At 40.8% G+C, this 22,825-nt stretch overlaps 1 protein-coding gene across 1 annotated transcript; it reads right to left on the bottom strand.

The window, feature by feature from the left end:
* Nucleotides 1-1,898: 1,898 nt before the first annotated feature.
* CLEC3B (C-type lectin domain family 3 member B) lies at nt 1,899-22,034 on the bottom strand. Its single transcript, XM_058182083.1, has 3 exons — nt 21,025-22,034; nt 6,204-6,302; nt 1,899-4,832 (listed from the first exon to the last, which is right to left on the bottom strand). Exons 1-3 carry the CDS (start codon nt 21,125-21,127, stop codon nt 4,432-4,434), a joined length of 603 nt encoding a protein of 200 aa, XP_058038066.1. The 5' UTR covers nt 21,128-22,034; the 3' UTR covers nt 1,899-4,431.
* Nucleotides 22,035-22,825: the final 791 nt, after the last annotated feature.

The following is a 22,825-nucleotide window of genomic DNA, read 5'->3' as shown; positions in this document are numbered from 1 at the left end:
TCAGTGAACAGTAATTTATACTGTTTCACTGACTTTTACAATCTGCCCTGTTAGAGCACCCTGCAGGAGCAGTGACGTCACTGGAAACCCCAAAGTTAATGACTAATGTTGAATAAGAGACTGTATATTGAATAGGTTGTTGGAAAATGGAAATAAAACTTTTTTATTAAAAAAGAAGAAGATATAATTAAAATTGATAGTGAATAAGGGATCAGAACAGAAGGAAAATATTTTAAAAGATGTGAAAAGGAAAGGGGAGAAACAGGGAGACAGCTGGGGAGAAGAAAAAGGGGATGGAACAGATAGCTGTAGAACTAGATGGTGGGAAAAACGGCTAGGGGAGAGAAAGCTAGAGGGTATAATAGAGATTTAAGAGTAGATGAAATAAAAGATGGGAGACAACATCCCAAAAAAGGGGACTAAAAATTTGGATGCGGATGAAAGATATGGGATAAAGGAAAAAGAAAAGGAATATAAAGCAAAACATTTTATGAAAGTATTTTAATGATGTGTATGAATATTAGAACTATATAAGTTGGATAACTGCATTGTATGTAGCGTATGAGATGAAAATTATTTTTGAATATATAACAGTAATGTAGTAATGTAATGTATGCTAATATTAGAAAGATATAGATTGGAAAATTATTTTGTTAATTAGATAAATAGGATTTCTAAATATGTATAAAAATGTGAATAATAGTGAAAAACAAGAACTAAGTAACTGAGAATAGATAAAGGCAGGATATAGTTTAATGAAAACAAGAGTGTTAATAGTAGAATTACAAGGATTGAAGAATGGAAAAATATTAAATATGTAAAAAATGATTAATACCATGTCTTTGATTACAAGAGTGATAGGTGAAGAGGGAAAAAGAGGGGAAAAAAACAGAGGTAGAAATAAGAGGAGAAGAATAGTAAAAACAGATATTAAGATGATACAATGAACGGAAGAACTATAAGAAGGTTTAGAATTAAAGGATGATAGTAAAAAGTCATGTGTCTGTATGTATCAGTAAAATTAAAAATGAAAATGAAATGTAATTATTAGGAATAACATTGTTATGTTTATTTGTACTGAAATTTTTGATACCCATACAAATGTATGATAACCATTCTCGCAATGAGATGTATAAAAATAAAAAACTTTAAATAAATATAAAAAATGATTCTGTGCATAGTAGCACGGGGTCCACCCCATTTAAGGTGGCCTCCAGGCAGTACTTTGTAGCTATGCCAGAGCTGCCTCAAGCGAAACCACATGTACCCTCCTTAGTGGAGTGGCTAGCCCAATTGCAGAACACTTGGCCAGTTGCCTGTAAGGCACTGGAGGAGGCACGTCAGGCACATAAGAAACAAGCTGACAAAAAACATGTGAAGCCAAAAGATTTTCAAGTTGGTGACAGAATTTACCTCTCCATGAAGTATTTACAGTCCACCCACCATCTAAGAAACTTGATCCTAAATACGTGGGCTGATTCCCAATCATTAAAGTAATTAACCCAGTCATTGTGCAACTGGAGTTGCCCAAGAACCTAAGGCGTATTCACCCTGTATTTCATTGGAGTTTGTTGAAACCTAAAACTGTATCACCCCTTTGTCCTACATCTGACACTCCTCCCGTACCCATTCTGATTGAAGGGGAGCAACATTTTGAAGTTAAAGAAATTCTACCGTGTTTCCCCGAAAATAAGATCCCGTTTTATATTTTTTGAACCCTGAAATAAGCGCTTGGCCTTCAGTACCCTGACAAACCCTAAAGGGATCACTGGTTTTGGTGTAATGTATTGTTTTATATTTATTTATTTATTTATTTATTTATTTATTTATTTATTTATTTATTTATTTGTCACAACAGTATATATAAAAGCATAAGTATGAAATAACTATACAATATGTACAACAATAATTTATTATGTACAGGAATAATTTAATACAAAGAAAAACATATGATTCATGAAACATTTCATACACCTCTCATCATTATTCAGTCTCTGAAGATATTTGCATTTTAATCCTTGAGGTTACAGTCTTCAAAAGGAACCCCATGTAAAACAATTACCAAAATCCATGCAAAAGATCCAAGTTCACACAGTGACCATTTTCAATTCTTCCTGTCCTAGTAAAGTCACAACAGGCACACTAACCTGAGTGTGAAGCTGAGCGAATGTCTTCCTGATCATAGCCATCCATAGCCATATATTTATAGCATAAATATAATCATAAGTATGTAATAACTATATGAGCTATATGAAATTGGATACAATCAAAGGGAACATTAGGACAGGAACGGTAGGCACATTGGTGCTCTTATGCATGCCCCTTATCTCACCCCATGCCTCTTAGGAATGGGGTGAGGTCAATAGTAGATAGTTTTTGGTTAAAGCTTTGGGGATTTTGGGAAGAGACAACAGAGTCTGGTAGTGCATTCCAGGCTTTAACAATTCTGTTACTGAACTCATATTTTCTGCAATCAAGATTGGAGTGGTTTAAAAGCTTAAATCTATTGTGTGCTCGTGTATTGTTGTGATTGAAGCTGAAGTAATCTTAAACAGGAAGGACGTTGTAACAGATGATTCTATGAGTTAAACTCAGGTCATGTTAAAGGCGGTGGAGTTCTAAATTTTCTAAACCCAGGATTTCAAGTCTGGTGGCATAAGGTATTTTGTTGTAATCAGAGGAGTGGAGAACTCTTCTTATAAAATATTTCTGGACACGCTCAATTGTATTAATGTCCGAAATGAGGTATGGGTTCCAGACAGGTGAGCTGTATTCAAGAATTGGTCTAGCAAATGTTTTATATGCTCTGGTTAGTAGTGTAGTGTTTCTGGAGAAGAAGCTACACAAGATTAAGTTTACAACTCTTAAAGCCTTTTTTGCGATGTAGTTGCAGTGAGCTTTGGCACTTAGATCATTTGATATGAAAACTCCAAGGTCTTTAACAGGGTGGGGGTCATCTACAAGTAATGTCCATCAAGCTTGTATTTAGTGTTCAGATACTTTTTTTCCAATTTGCTGGCTGAGATTTGGTTGTACATTGTAACTGTATAAATTTGTATGGCTAATGCCTCTTTTACCGGGGTGGGTGTGGGGATGGAGGGGTGGAGGGGGAGTGAATGTCAGTTAGCTGGATACTTGCTGCCATAAAATAGGGAGTGGGGGGAAAGAACTACATTACAGCTTTGCAACTTTTTACTTTCAAGGCCATTTCATTTTGCTCTGGTATGTAGTGGCCTCCGGTTGCCTAACTACAAGGGGGCTCGGCTGCATATTGTATCTGTATCTGTGCTGATCCAGCTCTGGGCCTCAGAGCTTGTTGAATTCCATTTGTTCCTAGTAAAAATACTTTTCTCTAAATCTATGAAGCCAGAGATTTTTCTTTCCTAAGAATTGAACAGAGGCAGCCTTGACACATTATACTTTTGCCAATAGATGTCCTCTTTATTCAGGTAAATGGGAAACTCATTCACATACTTTTCAACAGATGAAAAAAGTTCTCCTTTGTGAATGGAAATAAATTCTACATGTAAATAAGAAAATGCAATTATCAAGAACAACAGTCAGAATCAAGTTAATGACTGACTCCCTAATGTTTGTATGGGAGTCTTTGAAGAAATACTTTCCTGCCCCAATGATCATGTTACCTGGGTGAAGACTGGTGCTGCAACCACCTCCTGAAATCTTTGACTTTCCTTTCCAAGCATTGGTATAATTTTTTGCAGCAGTAGGTCAGTTCTTCCTCTACTTTACTTTTTCTTCATTTTACCTAATATTTTTAATTTAGATATGCCCAGAAGGAAATTGTAGAAGAAATACTGCCAAGCAATTTATTAACATATATTTTAGCAAAATACGTAAAACATTTTTGTTAGTTTCCTCATTGCTTCTTCTCTTATTGTTCACATAGAATAAATTAAGGAAGCTCTGGTTACTTTTGAGTTCAGAGCTGAAATGAAAGGAGGGATGCTAAAAACATTTTCATCTTCAGATGGACAATTTAACTGTTTAGTTCAACGAATAGGGACAGTTTAACAAAAGCCACTTTTTGATGTGATTAACAGGAGAAGAAAGAAGACTGCAGGAAAATTGCATGCAACAATAAATTGAAACTTTGGCAGAGACTGAATGTTGCCAAAGGTAAAGTCTTTGTAATAAATTCTAAATGTAAAAATATAGATATTTATGACTTGTAGCTAAGTAAATATAATGTTGCTTCTAACAAATAGGATGTAGCTTATAACCAATTATAGTGCAGCAAAGATCTAATTCCTTCTAATCCATTGCCATTACTTTTTCTGTTAAATGTGTATACAAATGTATATGTCTCGTCATAAATATCTATATATCTATGTTTAAGCAAACACAAATGCACACACAAAACTCGAGGGATCAGTGGATTATATTGATTAAACCTTCCCTGAGATGAATCTATTAAACAATCATGAACTGGCATACATAGACCAACTGATCCCTGCACCTCTTGTCAAACCACTTTCCCACAGCCACTGCAGACAATGCTACACAGTTTTCTTGCTTCCCTCCATCAGGTTGGGTGGTGATCTCTGTTTCCCAATTGTTATAGCTAATGTTGCTGCTTGTCATGTCCACCCATTTGCCCTCCACTGCCAGGTCATTGATGCCAAGCCAAATTTCCACCTCATTCCCTAGGGTCTTCCTCACATAGTCATAGAGAGCATCATTTTCGTCACCTGTCTGTGGTGTACTGAGGGTGCCACCCTGGGAAATGCAATCTTCATTGGCCTCATGATAGGTCTTAGCATGGGAAAAAGCCAGGACACATTTAAGGTTGATCTTTGTACCTTTCAGACAAACTAATAAAAAATAAGAAAAAAAAAGGAAGAAACAAAGTATTATCAAAAAAGGAATGCCGTATATGAGGAGTTTTAACCTATTTTTAAAATAAACTTAATATTCCTGTCTCCTATTTTCGCCACAAAGCAGAACGTGTTAAGCTGTCTTCATGCTGGTGGGTCAAGAAGCAAATACTGAAGGACTTTTCCATAATGAGAAATGGCATACCTACATTTTTTTTTCAGGGAAAGTCTGAAACACAATCATTAGCAAATATTCAGTGTATAATTGCAAGCAGTAATTTTGCTTGCAAGGAATTTAAAGTACCTGGCACAGGAAGAAGTATAGATGAAATGTTTAGCAATCCAGATAGTTGGTCATGTAATGTTTGTCATTTTATGTTTCACCAAGAACACTATCCCTCTCCCTGCCAACTAGATGGTGATAGCATATGTCCAGTAAAGAGGTGCTTTAGACAGTTATGCTGCATCTCTCTCCTGAGCCATTTCTGCAGATGATCACTCATTTTTTTCTGTCTTTCAACTCAGCAGACCTTTGGTTTATGTTTCTCCTTTTCCATTGTTTTGAATAACTAATTAATGCTATGTGAATAAAGTCTCAGCAACTTCTGCTTTTGGCCCCAAGTCACTTGCTTATTTAAGCATTTATGATTGATAATTAAGTGATTTGTGGCCTTTAAAACTGAGACCAGGGAACAATCTAAGTAAAAAAGGGGCAGTTCTGAAAACCAAGTTCTGAATCTATATCAACATGTTGTGAATTTCCTAGAAATTTCACACACCACTCATGTTGCACAAGCAATGGGGTTATAGTAACAGAGAGAAAAGGAATGATTACGTATGATATGTGTATGGTAAGATAGGGAGTGTATCTGAAATTTGCTTGTTTTTGATATAATTCTTTTGCTCTGAGTATTTTCATCTGGTGTGAGCTCATTTATTATCATCTTTAACTTTTGGGGAAGAAAAAGTTATAGAAATTTGATGTTTGTTACTATGACCCCTTTTTTTGTTTCACTGTTTCTTTGCCAATTATTTGTCTCTGAACTTCCTAGTTTATTTTATCTGAAATTGATGTTGAAGTTGAAAACTATGAGTTAAAGAATGTTTCAAAGTTTTGGAACCCACAAACAATCTCTGATTTATGCTGAATTTTTGAACAAACACTTATGGGTTTTTTTCTCTAATTAGCCCCAAACAACGTAACAGCCATTTTCAGAAAATATCCATGAATCCACTCAATATAGCAAATATGCCCACTAGTCCAAAAATTTGGGGCCTCCTGGAATAAAATCTGGTTTTTTTAAAAATTTGTTCCACAACCAAGTCTATTTTGTCGTCTAAGAAAGTTACAACGTATGGATTTTATACCTGTTTGAAGTGCTTGCTTTTCCTTTAGTAAGGCCACCTCTTGGGAAAGATTTTCTAGTTGTTCTTTAAGATCTTCAATCATTCTGAGGCTTACAGCATCTATTAAGTGAGTAACAAGATAAATGATAACATTTGTTTGCAGCTAATAACTGCCATTCAAACTGATGAGTAAAATGAGAACTTCCTCCTTATTATTGATGATGTAACCTCAAATGAAAAGAAACAAATTATGTGTACTTGCCCTAAATTTGTATATTTATATGTTTTATAAAGTTATCAACTGAAAACACTACATTCCTCAGAAACAAAAACAAAATATCTCCCTCTTTTTACTGCATAGTTTTTTAAAAGAATGAACTAAAAAAACAGCAATCCTAATTCCTTGTATATATTGTCTACTCTTTCTTATAACTTTATTTTATCAAAATAACATATATTTCTCATATGATCATTCCCATTTGGTTTTAATGGTATATTATACAACATATACAATTATGTAATTTTCTTCCCTCCATTTATGGCACTGTATAATTCTGCAGACTGTAAAACTCAAGATTCTTGTATAAATCAAACCTTGTTTACATGTACTTTACTTCTGGTTCCTGCAAATTTTGAATCACAATGTAGCTCTCTTGGGTTTCAAATTACATCTAATCTACTGATGCACAACAGCTAAATGGAGCTTACTGTTACGTAACTCACAATCTCACAATGAGGGAGAAGTTAGTAGTCTCTAATTAACTAGACCTTCAGGAAAGTTCAGTTTCTAATTAAACTTTAGATATTGTAAACAAAATGAAAATATAGTAACTTAATTGTTTTTGATGGAAGATCAACAACCATATATAAAAGGTTGCCTACCACAGTGATCTGGAATTTTCCTAGGCATCTTCCTTCGTTATGGGCTTGTAGAAAAGTGACTTTTGAAAGAGAATATATATATGTCAGGGTACCAAGTAAGACCCCCCATGAAAGAAGACTCTGAGGCTAGAAGTTCCTCAAAGATCCTCTTTATTAGAGATGTCATATTGGCACATCTGGGAAAACCCGATTCTGAAAGCTTCCAGGTTTTCCCCACCCAAAAGAAAGTCCAAGTCCCTTTTCCTGCACCCACATGTTCATCACATGGTCCAATCAATGCATTGTCCTAACTGGAGATGTCTCCCAGTCACGTCACTTCAGGTGCAGGTCAAATGTCCTTGACTTTCAAAGAAAGGAATGTTATTATGGCTAGATATCTCAACCATTCCATGCAATCCCCCTCCCAGTTTCCCACAGCACTAAATGTGGCAGCCCTGAAGATCCAAAGAAGAAGATGGCCTCCAGGGCTGACAGGCTATCCCCCTCAACCGATGATCGTGTCCTGCAACGAGAGGAACACAGGGGGTTAATGCAATATTCCCAAACCCCCCCACCCCCAGGGGGACCCTTTGGCTTATCAGGGAATTTATCATGGAATTGTTTCACTAATCTGTCTGCTTTTATGTTCCAGCTTTTAACACAAGTAGCTTCAGACAAAGGGTACCCTTTCCAATGAATTAATTACTGTAATTGACTTCTATACAATCTAGAGTTTAGGATTTTCTTAACTGCATAATGGATCTCCCTTTGCACCACTACAGGTTTAGGCACCAGTCGGGTCTGTGGCCTTAATCCTGACCCGATCACCGGCTTTAGCAAACTGCGGTGAAAGACAGGATGCACTTTCCCTAGTATGCGTGGGAGATTGAGCTGAACTGTTACTGTGTTAATTACTTACACTATTGGGAAAGGTTCTAAAAAATTGAATCGCAGCTTTTTACTGGGCAGCTGCAATTTTATGTATTTGGTTGATAGATAAACTCAATCTCCCACATGGAAGGGGCCTGGAGAGATCGGTGTTCATCCACTTGCTTTTTATATGCCTCAGCGACTTCTGCCAGCGCTTTTTTGGTGTTTTCCCACCCCTTCTTTAGCGATTCCATCTACTCAGTCAGTCATGGAGGAAGGTGATTCTCTGGGCAGTTCAGGCATGGGGACAAGTCCATGCCACTGGTGATCTGAAAGGAGGTCAATCCAATATTGGTATGTACAGAGTTGTTGTAAGCCACTTCTGCAAATGGCAACAGGTCTGCCCACTTCTCGTTGGTAATCCACACAACATCTTATATATTGCTCCCCCATTGCGTTCGTCCATTCCTCGTCTCCATTTGTACTCAGATGGAAAGCTGAGCTAAGTCCCTGAGTGGACCTGACCGATTTCAGGAACTCCCTCCAGAATTTAGCGGTGAATTGGATGCTTCAATCTGAAATTACCCGGCAGGGTACTCTATGCAGCCAGTAAATCTGTTTGATAAATATCTTTGCCAGTTTCTTTTCTGAGGGGAATCCCAAGCAAGCAGCGAACTCGGCTTGCTTGGAAAGCAAGATGATCACCATCCAAATCAATGTATTTCCCCCACTCTCTGGGAGCTCTACTATAAATTCCATCATGATTTCCTTCCAAGGTCGGGTTGGTCAGGAGGTTTCCCTGGTCTCATTTTCATGGCTGCACAAGTAGCACAGCTTTTTACATAATCTTCCATGTCGGCTTTTATCTTTGGCCACCAAAACTATCTGGCCTGGTGCAGAGTTTTCAAGAAACCAAAATGGCCGGCCAGTGGTGAGTGATGGCTGAGCTGTAAGATTTCCAGCCTCAAGCTGACAGGGACATACAGTTTGGACCCCTTTCAAGCCATTCCATCTCTCATGGTCAAAACATCTTTATTATCTGTGAGCCATTGATTGGCTGGGAGCGCTGCTTTCAGTGCTGCTGTTATTTTGTCCCATCCAGGATTGGGTTGTCACCTGGCTTGGCCCCTAGTGGTGACTTGTGCTGCTTGTTTGAGGGGAGGGGATGATGGCATGGATGACTTCTTCTCTCCGACTATCAAATTGCAGTTTTCTCGATAAGGCATTGGCTTGCAGGTTCCCCCCCCCCCCAAATGTATTTTAGCTTGAAGTTAAATTGCCCAGCAATAACTTTAGCTTGAAGTTATTGTGCCCAGCAGATTTGTTTGGGAGTTTCCTGGGGTATCTTAGGGCTTCAAGGATTTTGTGATCAGTCCAAACCTTGAAAAGCACTTTACTCCCTTCAAGAAAATGTCTCCAGGAGAGAAGACCCCAGTGGATTGCGTAGGCTTCCTTTTCCCAAATTGCCCACCTCCTCTCAGTGTCGATGAGCTTCTTGGACACAAATGTGCAGGGCAGGAGCTGGCCTTGTGGGTACTTCTGTAGGAGCATGACTGCAACGGCTATTTCGCTAGCATCTGGCTGGATGATGAATTGTCTTTCTGGGTCAGGGTGTAGGAGGATCGTCTTCTTGCCAAGAGCCATTTTAATTTCTCAGAGGCTTTTTAGCAGCCCATTGACCCAGCGAGCAGTTAACTTGGTTGTGGCTTCATGGGAGGAGTCCCTGTTTTTAATAGCTTTGTTAAGGGCAAGGCAACTTCTGTGAATGCTGGAATGAATTGCCTGTAGAAGTTTGCAAAACCCAGGAAGCTTTGAAACTGTTTGTGGGTGCGTGGCGATTGCCAGTCTAGCACCATTTTCACTTGCCCTGAGTCCATTTCCACTCCTCCGCTTGATATTCAGTAGCCTAGGAAATCTAGGGAGTTTTTATGGAATTCACATTTTGACAGCTTTGCGACTAGGGGTTTTCCCCCAGCACTTGTTGCGCGAGCTTTACATGCTCTTCAAGAGTCTCACTGAATATGAGAATGTCAACTAGGTAAACTAGGACTCCTTTGTATAGGTGCTCGTGTAGCACCACATTTATCAGCTGCATGAAGACTTGCAGACCAAATGGCATGACTTGGAACTGGAAGCTGCCAAGTGGACAGTTATAATCAGCCTTCCATTCATCTCTCTAATCCGTAAGCAATAATAGGCTTCTCTTTGGTCTAGTATGGTGAACACCTTGCCCTTGGCTAAATGAGTTAGCATGTCCTTCATGAGGTGGAGAGGGGAGATGTTCTCCATGCACATGGCATTAATTCCATGAAATTCCATGCAAAGCCTCATCCCCCCCAATCTTTTTTTCCTTTAAATAGTACAGGGGCTGTCACTCTGAATTTAGCGGGCTGGATTGCTTTTATTTGGCATTAATGTATTTCCTTAACACAGTCATTTCTTTTGGAGTCCTGAAGTACATCTTTGGTGTAGGCAGCTTTGCTCGTGGTACGAACTTGATTGCACAGTCTGTTGGGCAGTGAGGGAGGAGGAAATTGAGATCTTGCTTGCTAAAGACGTCCGACAGGTCACCTTTGGGTTGCCAGGAAGTTCAATTGCAGCGGGGGCTGTGGTTTCTGGCTTACTGGGGCAGCTGGGATTTGTGGCCTTTTGGCAACTGTCCAGTTTGATAGGCGGAAGCAGGCTGATGCCTATTCTTAGCTTTCTGTAGCCATCTTCCCAAGTGATGGTTCGTCCCCATTTGTCTAGCCAAGCAAGGTCCAATATGATTGACTTGGTCATTTTGGGAGCTATGACGAATCAGATGGGTTCTCAGTGGTGCCCAATCTCCAGCTTAACAAGTTCTGTGACCAATGTGGTAGGGACTCCTCCTATTAGCATCCCATCAACCTGTTCAAAATGGGTGGGGCGTGCTAGGGGTCTCATGCCTATCCCTAGCTGTTGGACTACGGGGAGGCTGATCAGGCATCTGGTGCAGCCAGTGTCTATGATGGCCTCTACCTCCCCTTGGGCTCCCATTTCTGGGACTACAATCTGGGTTTTGACAGTGAAGGGGTGGATGGCTTCACTTACCATTGGGTCATCTTTGCCTCTGAATCCAGAGGGGTTTCTCTGGCTGGAGTTTCCTCATTCCCAGTTGGAAGAAGAGGAACCTCAACAACCTGTTTTGCAATTCTCCCCTTGTCCAGTGGCTTCCTTGGGGTTCCATTCCCTGGGGTGCGGAGGGGGTCCAGATTTGAGTGACTGGAGCAGGGGCCAGGCATTCAGATGCTCTATGCCCATATTGACTGCATTGATAGCACTTGATTATCCTGGACGGTGTGAGTTGCTGAGCGTTAGGTAGCTTGACCAGAGTTTGGTGGCCTAGAGGCCTTCTTGCCAGTTTTTCTGTAGTTGGGTTCCAATGGGGGTGGATTTCCAAGTCCATGGCCACTGCTGTTTTGTACCAGGCTTGTATATGCTCTGGAACTCCCCTGATGCCACAGGCTTGTCTGAGGTCTGGGTCAAAGGCCTCTTTGAAGTGGTAAATGAGGAGGCATTCAGGACAGTCTCTCAGTTTTCCAGCCAGCCTCCAAAATTCCCATGCTAATTCTTTGGGGGGGGGGGGGGGGCTGGCCTGCTTGCTTCAAGGCTTTGATCTGGACCTTGGCTTCTATTCGGTGGGCCATGTCCTCAAAGCGACCTCAGAGCAGCTGGATGAACTCATCCGCATCATCTAGCTCCAGGGCTCCTTCATCATGTAGTTCAGCTATTCACCCCGCTGCTTCTCCTTCATTCATACTATCTGTAATTTGCCAAAATCATGTCTCAATTGGTATGGTATTGGTCCCCATAATGATCAATGTGGGACCAGCTGGTTTTCTTATTTGCAAATACACTCCAGATATGATAAAGATTCTAAAGCAGAAGGCTTTTATAATAGCATAACGAGTTTTGATAAGATTTTAACAGGTACTGATGATAACTTGATTAGGAAATTGTATGGATATTTATTAGAGGCTAAATTGGAGGAAGAACAAGTAAAAGAGACCAATGATTGCTTGGGGGAAGAATTTTGGTTATGGGATAGATCTAGAGGCATGGCAGAAATTATGGATGTATAACTATAAAATGACAATGTCTACAGCATATAAAGATAATTTGTATAAGATGTTTTACAGGTGGCATTTACCTCCGACAAGAATTGCTAGAATGTTCAAGGATAAATCTGAAAAATGTTGGAAGTGTCATCAGATACCTGGATCATATTACCATATGTGGTGGACATGCGTTGAAACGAAAAGATATTGGACAAAAATACACACATGGTTGGAGAAAATGATCAAAAAAACATGTAGACTTTAAGCTGGAAGTTTTATTGTTGGGAATTATACCTGAAATATATACTAGAGATTTAAAATATTTGATTGTGAATATTATTACAGCAGCCAGTATTGTGTTTGCTAAAAATTGGAAAAATGAGAAATTACCTTTGCAAGATGAAATTATTAGAAAGATGATGGAATGTGCAGAGATGAGCAAATTGACATTTGAAATTAGAGAACAAGAAGATAAGCAATATTATAAAATATGGGATCTATTTTATCACTGGTTAGAAGAAAAGACACGTTAGAAAAGATTAAAAAAAAGAGGTTAAGATTAAGAGAAGTAATTTGAATTAAACTAATTTAGGAGAATGGAATGAATAATGTTATTAGAAAAAATACTACTGTTTAATTAAAAATTGATTGTGTAAGAGACCTGGACAATGTAAGACAGATGTAGGAAAGAGATGTTTATTTTGAAACTGCACAAGAAGATATGTAAACATCCCACCAACACACTGTAATTGGTTTGACGAGATTTTTATATTTATGTTTGTTTGTTGTTAAAAAATAAAAAAAAATATTAAAAAAAGTGGGACCAAACTGATTGAGGAAGTAGGACAGCTTACCCAGGGTCCTGTCAAACATTGCTCTAAACCAGTGGTTCTCAACCTGTGGATCGCGACCCCATTGGGGGTCGAATGACGATTTGCCAGGGGTCGCTTTTTGTTTTTTGATTAGGGTGACAACGTTATGTTTAACCAGAACTTTCAACTAGCAAGTTCTGTCAAGCCACCTAAGGACCTACCCCCTCTTCCATTCGTGATCAAGTGTAACAATCGAGCATGCTGTTTAAAAGGTGAGGGAGAGGGAACATTCGCTCCTCCTTTACCCTCCTTACTTGGCCAGAAGACGCAACCGCAAATTAGACACCACCAGTTTCTTGTCCAGACCATTCTCGGCTACCATAGCCGATCGCCGTCCTGCCTTTGCTTTGCCCCCCGTCGGAATAAGGTGTCCTCTACGCGACACGCACGTGCTACTTAACTTTGGATTCCTTTCCAAAGCGGGGGCGAAGGAATGGCTCGGTAGCAGCCGCTGCAAAGCCTGGTGTGTGTTTTTTGTTGGAGGCCATCACCGATTCTGTCTTTCTGGGTATTTTAAAGCAAATAAAGTGATGTGTAAATTACACAAAGGATGGAGGTGGAGAGACGGGAGGCTGTGTGTCTTGCAGATTGGGGCGAAGAGGATAGGATTGCAGTTTGCGATTATTGATATCTAACTGTGTAGAAACCAAATAACAGCATTGCTTGAGGAAAGTGTAGGCGCAAACTGCGAAGGAGTTATAATGCTGGGAAACCTAAAGTGAGCTGGGTCTTTCTCAGAGTTAAGTTAGTGGAACAAAAAACAGACATACTGAAGGGATTAGTGAAATAATAGAATTAGTAGAAACTTGCTAATTGCTTCTTGCATAATAGAATTAGTAGAAACTTGTTTATTGCTTCTTGTATATATATATAGAATATATATATTCTATATATCAGAAAACAAATATATATATATATATATATATATATATATATATATATATATATATATATATATATATATATATATACACACACACACACACACACACACACACACACAAACACACACACACACACACACACATATACATTATGCCTTTTGTAACTGCATACTCCAAATATCTGCTTCTTGTAACATTGACATATATATTATGCCTTTTGTAACACAAATATGCCAAATGGACTAACATCCTGGATTGTTGTTATTGAGATCTCTTCTGAAAATATCTGGCATCTCTCAAAATGCTCAAAATCAGAGCCTGGTCTCCCCACACCTTTTCTCTGGGAACGTATTTGTGTGATCAGAGTCTCTGAGAAGTATCTCACCCTTTGAACTTTTGATCCTTCAGGGGACCAAGTGGTCAATTAAAAAGACAAAGAACGAAAGAGATACTGAAGGATAAACAATGATTGAGGTGTAAATTTGAAGTTAGATTATATGGCTGACTTTTACAATTGGTTAGAGTTTATGACTTAGGTTGCATGGCTTATTTTTACAATTAGATTAATTAGAATACTCAATGATCTTTTTGGCATAAAAAGACATCGCTTTGTCTCATGCTTTGTAGAATCTTCCGGCCATGTCCCTTGTACATGTGTTTGGAACTTATTACCCAGAACTTTAACTTTGATCAAAGAATAAAGTCTGCAACGTGAATATAGTGAATACCCAATAGAAAAGTAAATAAATGCAAGCCATAAAGATAAATTTTCATTTATTTGTAATTTAATTATAAGCAGAAATATATTTTGCACAAAATATAATTACATATTGATTAAATATAAAGCTTTGGCTATGTTCAGTTTCTAACAATGAAAATACATCCTGTATATCAGATATTTACATTATGATTATGATTTATAACATTAGCAAAAATACAGTCACTTAGGCCTATGAACGAAAATAATTTTACGGTTGGGTTTGCCACATCGTGGGGAATTGTATTAAAAGGGTTGCAGCACTATAAAGGTTGAGAACCACTGCTCTAAACTGTGGAACAGTTGCGGGAGGTGGTTTTGGAGCCGGTGCTGGTTGGGGGGGGGGCGATGCTGACACCTGCACCGGTACCTGCAGTGGGGCCAGAGCTGGTTTCCATTGATATTGAACCCACCCCTGGCTGGGGTAAAAGGCCCAGTCGGGAGGGATCTGCTCAGCAGGAGGCAATCTGAGGACCGGTTGCTGAGGGTGTGTGTGTTGGGTCTCAGCAGCCCCAGTGGTGGTCCTTGTAGTGCCGGACTGGATTAGCTTAGCAGGCCTTCCTGCAGTGCTGTTCTGACTCCAGCAGGAGTTGTCATCTCAGTAGACCAGGCCCAACGGGGAAGGCTATGGTGCGATCTGCTTTGTGCCAAGTGAAATGAGGCTGATGCTCCACTTGGTACTACTGCAGTCCCTTGGCTCGGAAAGGTGAATGTGGGCTGAGCCAGAATCCATCCAGGTGGGCCGGTACTAGGAGGTTGTGTGACGCTGCCCATGCTTAGTTGGTGGAACCGGTCCGGTAGACCCACCAGTGACTGGCTTTGCGTTGGCAGTGGAAAGCCCCACTCTTGGGAATCACTGAGGTCAGCCGGTCCAGTGCTCTCCATTTGACTCCCGAGGACATGGACAGGTTGCTGGGTAGGCTGAACGCCACCACATGTTTACTGGATCCGTGCCCTTCCTGGTTAGTACTGGCTACTCAGGAGGTGACACGAGGCTGGCTCCAGGGGATTACAAATGCTTCTCTGCGGGAGGGGGTCTTTCCCGCGGCCTTGAAAGAGGCGGTGGTGAGACCCCTCCTCAAGAAGCCTTCCCTGGACCCAGCTGTTTTAGGGAACTACCGGCCAGTCTCCAATCTTCGCTTTACGGCGAAGGTTGTAGAGAGTGTGGTGGCATGTCAGCTACCCCAGTACCTGGATGAAGCTGTCTATCTAGACCCGTTCCAGTCCGGCTTCTGGCCCGGATACAGTACGGAGACAGCTTTGGTCGCACTGGTGGATGATCTCTGGAGGGCCAGGGATAGGGGTTACTCCTCTGCCCTGGTCCTATTAGACCTCTCAGCGGCTTTTGATACCATCGACCATGGTATCCTGCTGCGCCGGTTGGAGGGTTGGGAGTGGAGGCACCGCTTATCGGTGGTTCTCCTCCTACCTCTCTGACCGGACGCAGACGGTGTTGACAGGGGGCAGAGATCGACCCAAGGTGCCTCATGTGGGGTGCCGCAGGGTCGATTCTCTCACCCTCCTGTTCAACATCTATATGAAGCCGCTGGGTGAGATCATCAGTGGCTTTGGGGTGAGATACCAACTGTACGCTGATGATACCCAGCTGTACTTTTCCACCCCGGCCACCCCAGTGAAGCTGTCAAGTGCTGTCCCGTGTCTGGAAGCCGACGGGTCTGGATGGGGAGGAACAGGCTCAAACTTAATCCTCCAAGACGGAGTGGCTGTGGATGCCGGCACTCGGTACAGTCAGCTGCAGATGCGGCTGTCTGTCGGGGTGAATCATTGGCCCGATGGAGAAGGTACGCAACTTGGGCGTGCTCCTGGATGGTCGGTTGTCCTTGAAGACCATTTGGCGACTGTCTCCAGGAGAGCATTTTATCAGGTTCGCCTGATCCGCCAGTTGCGCCCCTTCCTGGTTAGTACTGGCTACTCAGGAGGTGACACGAGGCTGGCTCCAGGGGATTACAAATGCTTCTCTGCGGGAGGGGGTCTTTCCCGCGGCCTTGAAAGAGGCGGTGGTGAGACCCCTCCTCAAGAAGCCTTCCCTGGACCCAGCTGTTTTAGGGAACTACCGGCCAGTCTCCAATCTTCGCTTCACGGCGAAGGTTGTAGAGAGTGTGCTGGCATGTCAGCTACCCCAGTACCTGGATGAAGCTGTCTATCTAGACCTATTCCAGTCCGGCTTCTGGCCCGGATACAGTACGGAGACAGCTTTGGTCGCACTGGTGGATGATCTCTGGAGGGCCAGGGATAGCGGTTACTCCTCTGCCCTGGTCCTATTAGACCTCTCAGCGGCTTTTGATACCATCGACCATGGTATCCTGCTGCGCCGGTTGGAGGGGTTGGGAGTGGAAGGCACCGTTTATCGGTGGTTCTCCTACCTCTCTGACCGGACGCAGACGGTGTTGACAGGGGGGCAGAGATCGACTCCAAGGTGCCTCATATGTGGGGTGCCGCAGGAGTCGATTCTCTCACCCCTCCTGTTCAACATCTATATGAAGCCACTGGGTGAGATCATCAGTGGCTTTGGGGTGAGATACCAACTGTACGCTGATGATACCCAGCTGTACTTTTCCACCCCGGGCCACCCCAGTGAAGCTGTTGAAGTGCTGTCCCGGTGTCTGGAAGCCGTACGGGTCTGGATGGGGAGGAACAGGCTCAAACTTAATCCCTCCAAGACGGAGTGGCTGTGGATGCCGGCACCTCGGTACAGTCAGCTGCAGATGCGGCTGTCTGTCGGGGATGAATCATTGGCCCCGATGGAGAAGGTACGCAACTTGGGCGTGCTCCTGGATGGTCGGTTTCCTTTGAAGACCATTTGGCGACTGTCTCCAGGAGAGCATTTTATCAGGTTCGCCTGATCCGCCAGTTGCGTCCCTTCCTGGACCGGGATGCCTTATGCAGTCACTCATGCTCTCGTTACCTCTCGCCTGGACTACTGCAATGCTCTCTACATGGGGCTCCCCTTGAAGAGCACCCGGAGACTTCAGCTAGTTCAGAACGCGGCTGTGCGGGTTATTGAGGGAGCGGCTCGGAGCTCCCACATAACACCTATCCTGCGCAGGCTGCACTGGCTACCTGTTGTTTTCCGGGTGCGCTTCAAGGTATTGGTTACCACCTTTAAAGCGCTCCATGGCTTAGGACCGGGCTATCTACGGGACCGTCTACTGCCGGCCTCTATCTCCCATCGTCCGGTACGTTCCCACAGAGAGGGACTCCTCAGGGTGCTGTCAGCCAAACAGTGTCGACTGGCGGCCCCCAGGGGGAGGGCCTTCTTTGTGGGGGCTCTGACCCTGTGGAACGAACTTCCCCTCGGACTTCGACAATTACCTGACCTTAGGACCTTTCGCCGCGAACTTAAAATTTATTTATTTCGTATGGCTGGACTAGCCTGATTTTTATCTTTATTGGATGGGTTTTTAAAATTTTGTCATTTTATGGGGGAGTATGTTTTTTAACATTTGGGCATTTAAATTAGTTTTTTAAGGGATGTTTTTAATTATTGTGTGTATTTGTATTTTATCTGCCTGTTCACCGACCTGAGTCCTTCGGGAGAAGGGCGGTATACAAATTAAAATATTATTATTATTATTATTATTGACGGCTTGGGTCTGCTTTGCTCTGTTCGCTCCCATCTACTGTTCCCACAACATTGCCCCAGTCAGTAACTTCTGGGGTGGCATGGTTCCCACAGCTTCGCCCCACCGAGAGGGATCCAGTTGAGCGGCTTGCCATGGCACCAGCTCTTTGGGCCGAGCACCCTATTGGTGTTCCGCTTTGGCGGCCTCCGCTGCCTTCACCACAGCTTTGGAAAGGGAGTAGAGGGTCTCAATATGGATCATCAAGCCAGTCCCAGTGGTTTCTTGTGTGGTTGCTGTGTTCTCCTCCATCTTCTCTGAGTCTTCACGCCACCCGGTGTCAGGTCAGCGCTCAGGGCTCAGACAGCACCCTGGAGTTCAGGGAGCTGATTGAAATTTTGATGCAGATTCGGGTTAATGTCAAGGTTCCAAGTAACACCCTCAACAAAAGAAGACTCTGAGGCTAGAAGTTCCTCAAAGATCCTCTTTATTAGAGATGTCATATTGGCACATCTGGGAAAACCCAATTCTGAAAGCTTCCAGGTTTTTCCCATCCAAAAGAAAGTCCAAGTCCCTTTTCCTGCACCCACATGTCCATCACATGGTCCAATCAATGCACTGTCCCAACTGGAGATGTCTCCTAGTCATGCCACTCCAGGTGCAGGCCAAATGTCCTTGACTTTCAGAGAAAAGAATATTATTATGGCTAGATATCTCCACCACTCCATGCAATCCCCCCTCCCAGTTTCCCACAGCACTAAATGTGGCAGCCCTGAAGATTCAAAGAAAAAGATAGCCTCCAAGGCTGAAAATAGAAAGGGCAGTTCTGAAATATAATAAATATTCTCAAACCTGACTATTTTGTTTAATGTTATTATAATAAAGTGATACGGTCAACTCATTTCTGTCTTATGTTATATTTAAGGTTCAGCTTTCACTATGAGAATTAAAAGTGCCTTACAAATTAAAAAGAAAGCATATGAGAAGAGTATCAATGCCGATGGTTTAGGCACTGGTCAAATTCAATTTAATCAGCTAGTTATAGTCATCACAATATCAGCCTTGTTTTAAACTATGTTCTTCTTGCCTCTATATGTAGAATTATTCTACCATTTCAGTTTAATTAATGTAATTGCTAATTATTGAAAGGTCAGAAAGGTATTCTATGTGGACATCTCCTCCAGAGGTCTGTTGTTCAGTGTACCTCTGCACCAACTCACTATAAATGAATACACCTCTTCTCCCTCAAGTCTTACACTGCCATTCCTGATTAACCAAGTAAAGACCTATAAGCAAAATAAGCAAACTACAGCCCTAGGGTCTATTTCTGACACTCTGGAGACATCACCAAATTCCATTGCTCAAACACCTAACACAATAACTTGGCTTTTGGGTGTATTGAAGAGTGAGATATGCAAAACTGAAGTTTTGCCATACCCTATCCATTCCATTCTCAAATCACTTGCAACACACTTCAAAGTGACCCATGTTTTTCTATAACAGGTATTTTCTATACCAGATACCATCAAAGTAAGATTTTAAAATCTTAATGTAAACCTCTTCTAAAAATAATTTTCTTTACTTAAAAACAATTTAGCTGAGTTTCTGTCTAAGGTTTACTTCCAATCAGTATTGCCAAAAATGTTCAACATGTTAACTGTGAATGTGGTTATATCAATTTGGGATACATCAATTTGGGATACATTTCAATGAACAAAAGGTTGGAACTATCTTATCTATCTATCTTATTGTTTGGGAAAAAAGCTTTAGAAATCACATTTAACTTTTATAATCCATTAGGAAGTATTCAATCATGTTCATATCCCTGTCAATGAATCTAAAGAACTTGAGTTTTCTCAAATCAATAATAAATACATTTTAGTCATGCAAGGGCAAAAATTTTCTAAGCAACATCCACATTACTGACATTATGGTACAACATATCCAAGTTATGTAGAGAAAATTAACTAGCCTCATTTGAGAAACAAGGTAAATAATGTATTTTTAAGTTACCAAAAACATCTTTGGAATTCCCTAAAAGTTAAAAATTAGAACACAATCTGATTTACGTCTCTTGTTTTTGGCTTTCTTTACTTAATAAAACAGAACAAATAAGAAAAAAATAAAATAGCAAAGAGAGAAGAATAAGAAAGCAATATAACTATCTTATCTGCATAGAGGCTATATATACAAAATAACATATGACAGTTTCAATAAAAGATCTTCTAAAAGTGTTACTAAGCCTAACATCCTTTATCCACAGGTAAAATAGTGTAAGAGTAATGTTTATTTATTCACATTTATATGATTGCAATCCAATCAAATTCTCTATTTGCGTGCACTATAGCACAGAATTATCAAACTATAAACAACAGACTTATGGTATGCCTCATTCTTCAGGAACAAGCACTGCAGACTCAAATCTTATTCTAAATAGGTATTTGCTTGATTGCATTAAAGATAGATTTGAATATGGAAGAATCTGAGTTTCATTATTTTCAAGCAGATACAATAAATCATTTTTACTCTATCCAATAACCATAGTTCAGTATACTGTGACTTTATATAATTAGCTGCAATTTCAATCTATATTTCAATCTGCAATATATCTATATCTATACACACACACACACACACACACACACACACACACACAAACACACATACTGTGTTTCCCCAAAAATAAGACCCTGTCTTATATTTTTTTTGAACCCTGAAATAAGTGCTTGGCCTTATTGCCATGTGCTCAAAAGCCCAATTTGGCTTATTATCAGGGGATGTCTTATCTTGGGGGAAACAGGATACACACACACACACACACACACACACACACACACAAACACAAACACACACACCATATATAAAACAATAATGTAACCAAACCAAATGTTGCAAAATAAAAAGATCACAATGAAACAGACACTTCTTGGCTCCTTACCTTTTCTTAGTTCTGGCTTTTTCTTGAGTCTGGTGTTTTGTTGAGCTGTTATTTGTGTCACACAAAGAACACACACAAGAAGACAAATTCCTCGGAATGGCATTTTGCTGCTGCCGCCGCCGCCCTCAAACAGATTGGAACAAAACTGGGTTTGGTCTGCCTTGAGTCAAGCTTCTTAACATGGCATTTACTAAAAATATCTGGCCAAAAAACAGTTCCAATTTCTTCTGTAATGTTCCGGTGATTAGAGGTTATTTTGCAGATTTCTGGGAGGGATTCAATTTTTAAAGGCATTTCAAACTAAGCAAGAAGGAGTGTATATGTGGAAAGAGGATGCTTCTTTACTTTTCTGAGCCTTTTTAAAATTTGCAAATTAAAATCGACTGACAAGATTTAGTTTCATTATTTCATAATCCCAACAATGCTTCTGCCCAACTTTTAACTAGCCATTGTAGCTGGTTTTTATGAACAAATCAACATGCATTTATTTTGTATTAAAATTTATAACTCAGTTTCCCTGTTCAGTAGAGGCATACGGGCTAGCTAAATTCAGTGAACATCTGAAATAAAAACAAGTTAAAATGAAATAATCAAGCATAAATAATTTAAAACAAGTTCCAAAGTCCTCTGGCATCTTAAGGTAATTCATTGCCATGTTAATTTGCATTCTTCACATCCTTGAATTGATAGAAGCTATGCATCAATTGAGCTACCCAAAAGCCAATGTCTGTTTTGCTTCAGGGACAAGACTGGTGCTGTTCTTATAGTTTTAATGAATGACAATTTAAACCCAATTTACAAACTTGATGGATTCCTCTGTACAGTTATTTACTATATTAATATTGGTGGAGTGACTTGGGTGATTCTGGGCATGTTCCCAGGATGGCTTTAGACACCTTTTAAGTAGCCTGAATGTTAGGCCATTAATGCATGTAACTGTCACTTTAGGGCTTTTTGAAACTGAATTTGCCAAGCTTCTGGAAGACTGCTAATCCTATGAGATTTAAACACATGAACACCATTCATTTGGAAAGATACAAACTTTGCCCCAAAAGTAGCTTAATTGACAGGAGAGATGTGTGGCAGAAGAGCATAATTTGAAATAAAAGGTTCAATCAGAGCTTCTCTGCTATGCATGAGACTCCACAGTTGGGTGTAATAAATTGGGTAAATCAAGAGAAAGCAATTATAAAGTGTTGCCAGGGAATGAGTAGCTAACATAGTGTAAGCCGCCCTGAGTCTTTGGAGAAGGGCGGGATATAAATGCAAAAAAAAAAAAAAAAAAAGGTCACAATCAACAGCACCTTAATCAATTCATGCCCTTCAAATGCGCTTATGTGATCTGTTACTCAAGCTAAAAGGCAGATTTTCTATCATAACTCCCTTAATAGAAACTATAAAGGAGCAGTAGTCATAACAACACCAATCTCAGGCAACAGCACTCTGAACGGAATGGGACAACTCGCTGCAGTCAACTTGCCATGGCCAGCTTGCCATGGCTAACTTGCCATAGCTAACTTACTGCTAGACAACTCACCATAGCTAACTCACCATGGGCCAACTAGCTGCAAGACTATTCAACAATTTAATTTTTTAAAATAATAATTAAAAATAGTTTTTGTTATTCACATTTCATTTTGTCCCTCCTTTGGCATCCTTTCTTTAATGATTCTATTCCATCATTTCTTTGGTATTAGTCTCTTGTCATGCAGCGAGTTGTTCTGCAGCTAGTTGGCCACAGTGAGTTGGCAGTGGTGAATTGACCATGGCAAGTGTCCTAGACCTGTGATACGTTGTGTAG

This window comes from Ahaetulla prasina, chromosome 4 (genome assembly GCF_028640845.1).
Source record: "Ahaetulla prasina isolate Xishuangbanna chromosome 4, ASM2864084v1, whole genome shotgun sequence".
NCBI classification, from domain to species: Eukaryota; Metazoa; Chordata; class Lepidosauria; order Squamata; family Colubridae; genus Ahaetulla; species Ahaetulla prasina.
Note: the sequence above shows the minus strand (reverse complement) of the source record. Positions and strands in the feature narration are given on the sequence as shown.